Source organism: Larus michahellis, chromosome 2, assembly GCF_964199755.1.
Source record: "Larus michahellis chromosome 2, bLarMic1.1, whole genome shotgun sequence".
NCBI classification, from domain to species: domain Eukaryota; kingdom Metazoa; phylum Chordata; class Aves; order Charadriiformes; family Laridae; genus Larus; species Larus michahellis.
The window spans coordinates 118933837-118943598 of NC_133897.1; the positions used below are offsets into that span (position 1 = coordinate 118933837).

Genomic DNA, 9762 nt, shown 5'->3' on the forward strand with positions numbered 1-9762 from the left:
CTGCTCCTGCGTGTGGCGGGCAATCCTTGCTCCTCAGCTTCCCTGCCTGTCTTTCCTGACAAGCTTGTCTCTGCCCGTTGCAGGTCTCCAGTTGCCCGAGCTGCCCCACCACTGCTGTTACTCCAACAGCCTGGTGGCTTTGTGGCTGCACAGGAAGCTCTGGTTCCTCCTGTGTGTTGGAGGAACAAAGGCCCCAGGCTGCATTTGCACACGTGCACCTGGGGCAGGTGTCCGTTTGCCACGTTTTATCATTCCCAAAGTCTCTTCCATTCCTGTTGCCCTACACCTTTTGCTTTAATTGCTCCTTACAATATATTTCCCTTTGTTCCCCAAGACAGGACCAGGGCACCGCACTTCTCCCCACATCTTGTCCACCCTCTCTTTCCTTGTTTATTGCCCTACATCTTCTCAAGCACCCAGCATTGGGGCCACAGTCTGAAAAGCTGGTGTCACGGAGTGCTTTGGGGCTGATGAGCTGCAGACATGAGTCACAGCCATGGCCTGCCCACCTCTGTGCACCCTTACCAAGATAAACGAAATTGTGATGAGGAAGGGCTATGCCTTCTCACACCTGCAGAGGGCCAAGGGTTTGGCATTGTGTGGACTGGGAGTTTACCTGGAATTACTTGGGAAGTGGAGGATTAGATGGGCCAGGCTTATAAATCCTCCAAAGTCCAGGTATTTCGTTTGCTGTGCCCAGGGCTAGACTTGCTTCTAATTAGGATGAGCTGAAAAGGTATTGGTGATACTTCTGCTATATATAACTGAATTTTAAATGCTCTGTAACCGGCAGCATAAAGAAATATACATCTCTGTTCTTAATGGTACCATTTAGGAAGTGGTGGAGCAGCAAGCGCAACAGTGCCTGCATTTTACTGTGAGAGAAATAGAATTGTAATAATGTAGATCCTGTTGACCACTGGGGAAGTGAAAATGAGATCTGTTTTTAGCTTCATCAGAATTCAATGTGTAAAAACGCTTACACAATGCTAATATGCAAACTGCTTGACTGTGAAAAGGGTTGTTTTCAGACTAACTTTTCTGATCTCAGTAGATAAGGATCAGCATTGAGGAGAGAAAGAGATGATTTGTTTTAAAGTGTGCATTTACCGCTGCTTATGAGGTGTCTTTTTTATAGATTTTGTTTTCAGGCCAATAGGTGCATTCAGATCAAGGAATGTGAGAGACTCCAGGCCTTGAAGACTTGTGATCCGTTACACTGATATTGTGAATTTTTTTGGATGTGTCAGTATTCAGTCCATCCTTCTAACAGACTTGTCTCAACCTTTTGGATAACTCGGCCAGATGCGATTTTTTTCCCAGACTGAACTGACCTGGATACGCGACATGGACAACAGCACTGCCGAAACTCCGCATGTGGCTGGAGCATTTAATGAGACTTTCTCCACACAGTCGCCGAGCTCCGAGTTTTCACTGGGCGTGTTGGTGCTGCTGGCCTTCCTCATGGTGTTGCTAGCTCTGGTCACCATCCTCGGGAACGTCTTGGTGATCCTTGCTTTCATCATGGACAGAAGCCTCAGGCATCGGAGTAACTATTACTTTCTCAATCTCGCCATTTCTGACTTTGCAGTGGGTAAGTTGCAGCCGTGGAGGCGCGTACTGTTTGTTTCCTAGGAATCTTAGGAGAAGCGAGGGGGCTTTCTGTTGGTGGGTGGTTTCTTCTGAGGGAACTATTTCCCAGCTGTGTCTCTAGGGGAAGGGTAAGGAATGGTGGAAACTGCATTAAGCGTTTTAGCAGCCTGTTATGTCTCAAAATATGTTATAATGAGAAATGCATCCTTTTTCCATATAAATACTTTCAATGTTGCTTCAGGAAAAAGGAGCAACTATTGTACACGAATACCAACTGAAAGAAAGTTGTTTGCTATTGTTTATGACTTCCCTTTCTTCCTCCTGAAAGATCACACACTTCAGAACATCCTCATATTTGACAGGGTAACTGTTTTCTTATACAGCTCTCTGTGGCACAGCCAGGTAAATTAATTAGTACTAATGACTTATGAGTGTGTTACACTTTACCACTATGACTTTTTTACTGGCTTCCACTCAATGCCGGCTGTAGATCAGATGGCTTTCCTGATGCCAGCAACAGCCTGCTGGCGACTTCCCATAGGTTTTTAGTCCCCTCTTCCCATAGTGTCATTGCAGAGGTCCAGGAGAGTTGGTCCCTGGAGGTGCCACGGATCCAGCCCTGGTGGGTGATGACAGGTGAGGAGGTGGGAGGCGTGAACGCCTGGTGCATCAGTCCCTCAGGGTTCAGGGCAGGGAAACAGCCCGTGCAGCACAGAAAGCCAGACAAAACCACGGTCCTGTGGAAGATGTTCCTGCAAACATCTTGACTTGAGGCTAGCGAGGAGGTATTTCTGCACACAAGTGCTCTCTCTTCGGGACAGTCACAGAGACCGATAATCACTAAACCGTGAGGAGGGAAATAGCACTCATCGACCTACTGCGCTTCTGGCAGTACCGTCCCTCCTACACGCTGCTCCTTTGTCAGTGCTGTGCAGCGAAGTGTGTGAGTTTAGCCTTTAAGATTTTCCTTCATTTATGCCATTTATAATGGTTGGTGCCTAATTCTGGGCTCGCCCCATGGGTTTGGAAACCAAACCATACGTGTGCTGGAGCCTTTGCTGTCCAGCTCCAGGCAGACAATTTGCTAGAGCTGCCATTTCATTGCTCAGGTCTTCTGCAAAATTCTGTTTCTCCTCATATCTTACAGTTTAAACAAGAGATTTAAATATCTGCCTTCTACATCAGTTCTTATTTGCGGCTGGTGCCTCATGAAATCTTAAATCAGCCAAGAGGAAATGATTGATATCGGTATTATGTTGGCCTATAGATCATGTCTCTAGGATCAGTCAGAAAATGCTTTATTTTCTGAAGCTGCTGTGGTATTTTCTTAATTTCTTAGAAGTCTGGAATCTTTCCAGGCATATGACTCATGTCTTTTGCAACCTCTAATTATTAAAAATGAGAACAGCTTCAAATATAAATGCTTAGAACCTGGTTCTTGCGTCTGTATTTGTATCTATAGCTAAGAGCAGTCATTACTTTTTGACATGGTGCCAAACATTGATCCCGCTGAAGCTGATGAGAGCAGTAGCTGTCATCAAGAACTCTGAAAAATGAGTATTTTGTACAGAAGTGATGCTGCTTGTACTTGAGATATATGTTAAAGCAAGCCATCAGTATTCAAAGTGCTGTGTGCGTTTGCCTGTTGATAACAATCTGTCAGCTCATTGCCCGGAGGTTTATTGTCAGTGGGCCACATCAGCCTGGACACGTTCAAGTCTAGGATCTTGGTGGACATACTGAAAAAGAATAATCTGAAGAGTTTAAAACGGATCTTGAAGCTGCGTATAGTTTGATATTTGTCTCTAGTTGATCAGCGTTTTCAGGAATGTAGCATCAGACATTGCACCATGCTTTTGGAAGAATATTAGTGGTAAAATGAAGTTGCTGGCTTAAAAATAAAACACAAACATGACTTTCTTATAAAAGTACGTCAGTGGAAGGCCTTTTTGAGGAAAAAGCAAATGGAAGAAACCAAAAGATAGTTCTGGAGTTAATCTCAGCTGGAGAACCAGCACGAGTTTAAAACACATTTTTAAAGTGGGAGAGGGTTTCATACCTCTGCTGTGACTGCTCTGGTTTTGGTAGAAGAGGTTTCCAGGTACCACTCAGACTGTCCAATATATTGCCTCTAGATTACAAATGCTAACTAATCTTAAATCAATAACAGACATTAGCAACATCTTTAGATGTGTTTGGGGGAAAACTCTAACACAGATAAAAGACTACAGGAGAAACAGTGATGAGGTTACATGTCAGAATCCAACCACGGTGCATTTATGCTGCAGCACTGATTATATATCTTTAGAGACCGTAAGTTGGTTAGACTGCAGTTTTCTTCTTAAGCAGATCCTTCTTTGCTGATTTGCCCTGAGCTTGTTCCCAACAATCAGCATACCCAAATAGACTAACATCTAATACATACGAAGTCACCGTCGGATTTCATGAGAATGTAAGAATTTAGGTATATAAATTACACATTCACCTTTATAGATTTAGGGTTTTTTTGGCCAAACATCAGACTAGTGTCTCTCTCTGCTTCCAGGAGTACTGTTTGCAATCCGTATGAACCGCGTGGTGTCCCTGTGGTTGCTTTCCATAGGTGCGTTCTGCATACCTATCTACATCCCTTACAGCCTGACGGGGAAATGGCACTTGGGAAGAGGCATCTGCAAGCTCTGGCTGGCTCTGGACTATCTCCTGTGCACAGCTTCAGTATTTAACATTGTTCTTATCAGCTATGACCGTTTCCTGTCAGTTACTAAAGCTGTAAGTACTCTGTTTATAAATTCTCTGATTTTGTCGCAAGATCGTTGGTGGATTATACTCTCCAACCTTCGCCATGTTGGTGAGTAGAAGCCCAAATTTAATCAAGATAATAGCCCTCAAAAATGTGCTGGCATGTGGAAATTATTAGGTATTTGCAGCTAGATGTGGTGAATACTCTGCATTTAGCATATTCCGGCCCAGAGCTGGTCAAACAGGACTTTTCTCACAATTTCTGCTGCAGGTTGCTGTTGTGCTTCTGTTTGAAGGAAAGCAAGCTGAGGGGTGAAAAGGGTAGGGCAGGAGGCTGGTGAAAAGCGGGAAAGGAAAGAGGAAATTTGAAATAACCTGGATTTGGGTTTGGACCTAAAATCAGGCATGCGAGGAAAAGGCAGTGGGGCTAGGGTAGTGAGGTGAAGGACACTGGGGAGGATGTCTAGGCCTGAGACGTGGCCCCAAATGTTCCTGGAGAAGACTGGGAGCAAGAGCAAACAGGGAAGAGAGCGGGACAAAGGGCAGATTGCAGGGACTGCCTGCGGACATGCAGCAATAAACTCCTCTCGATGCCTGGGGCAGAATCCAAACTTCAGACTCACTCTATGTCTCTGCTCTCTGCAGAGCATCTTACCCACCATGCATGTCTTGGTTCCTGCTAAGGATGGAGACCAGAATTTCTCACTAGTCACTCTGTTAGCTCAAGTGGCAGGGAAACGTCAAGGAGAGCTAAAGGTTCCAGCTCTTTCATGATGTATGAGAATGTCAACAGAATGCCATATGATAGAATTTCAGTTTTATTTTCGTCAATTATAATTAATTTTACATATTGTACTTGCCTTTTTATTACATTTTATTATTTTATGCTATTTTATTTTATTTAAAGGAAAAAATATGGTAAATCAAACACTAAAACATTTTGCACATAAGAAGCATTACACTGGAAAGCCAAAGACTCAGCATTTACAAAGTGCAAAATTCACACCACCTGTGCAAATTTAATTAGGACCCATGGACATTTGTATGATGGTCTTTATTGAAATTAACTCATACTTTTTTTTTTTTTTCCAATTGGAAAGCTAATCTCCCAGAATTACATACTCACCCTGTCACCCTGTGAAAGGGATGGAGCAGGATGTAAGCTACAAGATAACTGTCTGTTCTGCAACGTATAGTGGAAAATATGTACTGGCCCTGGAGGGGGGAGAAGGTTTCATCAGCTAAAGGCTGCATAGCAGAGCTGGAATCTCTCCTACCTCCTCATGAAGTGTGCAATAAACAATTTTCTCAAAGATGGGTGTTAAATATATGTGCCACATATATTCTGTTGACCACTGTGATGCATAAAGTCCTATTAGCTTGTAAAATGCTGTAAAAAGCAGTACAGTTGTCAGTGAATGGGTGTCATGCTCTGAACAGCTATAAAATACTAATTACTCTGGCACTTCCGACCACAGATGTCTCAAAAAAGGCATACCAATTACTAGGTACTGATGGATGATCATGTTTCATCCATGGACCAGGACCCTAGCACAGTTACATTAACCTGTAGAGAGACACCCCTACGTTATGTCAACATCAATGAATTAAACACACTTGGGTGAGCTTCAGCTGATCAGCATGGCTGTAGCTCTAAATTACCAAGCACTCTGCTAAGTTCTTCTCCTGTTACTTCTATTTGTTCCAAACTCTATCTTTACAGGAGTGACCTTTTTCTTTTTTTCCTTCACAGGTATCTTACAGAGCCCAGCAGGGAATAACGTCCAACCCTGTCATCAAGATGGTGGCCATCTGGGTCTTTGCCTTCCTCCTCTACTGCCCGGCAATCATCTTTTGGGAGCATGTGGCTGGACACAGCGTGGTACCGGCAGATCAGTGCTACGCTGAGTTCTTCCACAATTGGTACTTCCTCCTTTGTGCATCCACCCTGGAGTTCTTTGTGCCGCTGCTCTCAGTGACCTACTTCAATGTGCACATCTTCCACAACATCCGGAGGCGCCAGCAGCTCGGCAGCACGCAGGACTGCGAGCCTCCAAAGAGTGACAGCCTGTCCTGGAGATTTTGCTTCTTGCTGAGGCTAGGAGTGGTTTCTCCTTCACTGGAAAGAGAGGACAGTGTTTCTTCCACCATGAGGCCAAAGAAAGACTCTTTGGCAGCTGAGAGCTCATCTCCATCCAGAAGCAGTTCTGTAACCCCAGCGAATGACTTCTCTGTTTCTTTCTGTACAAAGACCAGATCAAAACTGCAGCAGGACAAGAAAATAGCGAAGTCACTTGCCATAATTGTATGTGTGTTTGCCATTTGCTGGGCCCCATACACTTTACTAATGATTATTCGTGGGGCCTGCAAAGGAACTTGTGTTCACAACTCCTTGTATGAAATAACCTTTTGGCTTTTGTGGATCAATTCCTCTCTGAATCCATTTCTCTATCCTCTCTGTCATGATAAATTTCGAATGGCTTTCATGAAAATATTATGTCCCAAAAAGTTTGCAACATTGAGATCAGGCTCTTTTTAGAAGGAAAAAAAAAAAAGGCTCAAGAGCAGCTGGACGAGGGATGTACGTAGCTGCAGTTGGAAATTAGAGTTAGTCTCTTCCAGGAGATTAGCCCAGTTAGAAAGCCTAGATAAGCTTTCCACAATATATGTTGTCCTTCAGACAAACACACATGCTGAAAGTTTGTGTACTTTTTTCCAGCTATTTCAATTGGCCGGATAAAGCATATTGCCTCTGTCTGACTTCCCCTAGCAGTCTATCCACATCATCTTCATTCTGGTTGTTGAAGATACTATCTTCAATTGCAGTGCAGCATGTCTTTGTGTTCATGGGTAGTATTAGTTAAAAATACAGTAAAGGTGGGTATTTGCCATAAGGTCAATAGTATTCTAAAGTTAGTATCTTCTCTATTCTGTTTCTTTTGAACAGTTTGTACTGCATTCAGAAGCATTTTTTTCCTTACCGTAAAACATCCAGTTAAGTTATGACTTTAGTTGTCAGGCACATAGCAGGATTACTTCCATTTGCTAAGGATGTTCCAACATCAGTGGAACACAGGGACTACTTTTAAAAACTGAAGTGGTGTTCTTTGCAGAAGGGCATTAATCCGTCTACTTGCTCAGAGGCAGCAGTAGAGAATTTAGATGCGTTTATGTGCATCTCCAGCTATTCTTCAAGAAACAAGCCTTCTGTGGCTATAGTTTTGAGAGATCATAGAAAAAAATAGTATTTGTTCTTAGTCCATGAGGGAAAAAATATGCTGCTGCTGGCGCAGAGGAGAATGTGTGCAGCAGTCCGAGTGTCTCTAACGCTGCATAGCGCCCTCTGAATCCTTTTGTAACTCCGAGCGAAGCTCTAACTCGCACTGTGAAACATGCTGGTCTTACAAGCCCTGCCCACTTCCAAATATGATGTAATGCACAGGGACCAACTCTACTCCACAGCAAAGAAAATCCCGATTCAGTTCAGCATCCCAGTGGGCAAGTACTTTGAATAATTGAGAAACAGGCTAAATGTGAATATTATATCTCATTTGTCCTCTTCTGTACTTCTGAGGCTGAGAGAGTTGGGGTTCCTCAGCCTGGAGAAGAGAAGGCTCCGGGGAGACCTTATAGCAGCCTTCCAGTACCTGAAGGGGGCCTACAGGATGGAGAGGGACTTTTTACAAGGGCATGTAGCGATAGGACGAAGGGTAATGGCTTCAAACTAGAAGAAGGTAGATTTAGACTAGATATTAGGAAGAAATTTTTCACTGTGAGGGTGGTGAGGCACTGGAACAGGTTGCCCAGGGAAGTTGTGGATGCCCCATCCCTGGAAGTGTTCAAGGCCAGGCTGGATGGGGCTTTGAGCAGCCTGGTCTAGTGGGAGGTGTCCCTGCCCACGGCAGGGTGTTGGAACTGGATGATCTTCAAGGTCCCTTCCAACCCAAACCATTCTATGATTCATGATTCTATTTCTGTTACAAGCCCTTTGTTGGAGGTTATGATAAATGGGTGAATTTCTTACACATGGTGTAAGGCTGCGTTTGGTTTGCTGCATGACACAGGAAAATGACCGACCTTGATGACTGCCTATACTGTGCGTGGTGCCTTAGCTGAGACAGCATGGAGGTCATCTTCTCCAAACTGTTAAGGGTTATTTAGTTGCACAACTCTGGAATTACCAGGTACTAGATTCCTTACTAAATAAACAGGTGTAACTCTTTAAAATACAAATAGTTTCTTTTCATCACACTGTCAGTAAGTATAAGGCTAGCAAATTAATGGAAGAATAAATACTAAAGAAACGAGAGGGAGTGGATGTCTCTTTTATCTTCCAATTTTATTTAGTGTATATTCATACAGTATATTCGTATATTTTACTGAACACTCATCTGAATGTTATCCTTCTGGTCTGAACTACCACTTAATCACAGTTATTTGGTTTGCTATACTATATGACAATTTAAACTCATCTACTTACACAAATTACACATGTATTCAGTAATGTAGGAAGTGCTGTCTCTCAAACATGAGCTGAGAACTGTAAGAGTCAATAGAAACTACTTCAAAGACCTGTTTTTGAAATAGAGCTTTGTTGAAGATGTTAACCATGGGATACAACAAATGAACTGAAAACAATGTAATGCAAAGGATGCATGAAAGTAGTAACGTAACTTTAAAAAAATAAAAAAAAAAAACAAAAAAACAACTTGAAAGGAATAATCCCAGTTTTGATATTTTTAGAGTTTTTTAAATGCTAGGAAACACTGGTTGGCAGTCAGCCTTTTGGGAATAAACTTGCCCAAGATTCAGGTGTGAAGTGCTGAGGAAGAAGGGTCATTCTGATACATGCACATGGAAACACGAATGCGAGTTCAGTGTCAGGAGAACAATGGCCAGGGACACAGCCCTTGTTTGTGTACTCACTTATAAAAAGCTGCATTATGACAAATACAGCAAGAAGATGTACTTCTGTTGACATCGTCTTCAGACAGATCAGGTGATTACCCAGCCCAGCCTGATCTTTTTCCACTGTCACACCCAGCTGTTGAAGTGAAAAGTTTATTCCTTCTACAGACTCTGGCCCATTACCATTTCCTTTGATTTTTTTTTTCTTTCTGTTACGTTTCTTTTTGAACTAACAGAGGCTAAAATGTAAATTTACAAAGACTATGGTGTAACTGAGATGTTTACAAAAGCATATTGGCTTTTCTACCTTCTCTCCAGCATTCTCTGAATACAGTTCTTGTTTGCTCTTTAGACTAGGTGTAATCTTTTTAGTTGATGCCTAAACAGCACTGGGCATTATAGGATCTTGGCCAATGCGTTGGGCTTGTAATTACTGCTAAAAGCCAACAGATAAGTCCAAAGAGGTCAGAACACAAAACACAAGTGCCCACTACACCCATCTGTTTTCTTTAAGCACAGTGT

General features: G+C 42.9%; 1 protein-coding gene across 1 annotated transcript; it reads left to right on the forward strand.

Moving 5' to 3' along the window:
• The first annotated feature begins 1180 nt into the window (after window positions 1-1180).
• On the forward strand, window positions 1181-7108 carry LOC141738408 (histamine H3 receptor-like). The gene is made up of 3 exons (XM_074573606.1): window positions 1181-1594; window positions 4196-4362; window positions 6086-7108. Exons 1-3 carry the CDS (start codon window positions 1306-1308, stop codon window positions 6869-6871), a joined length of 1242 nt encoding a protein of 413 aa, XP_074429707.1. The 5' UTR covers window positions 1181-1305; the 3' UTR covers window positions 6872-7108.
• Window positions 7109-9762: the final 2654 nt, after the last annotated feature.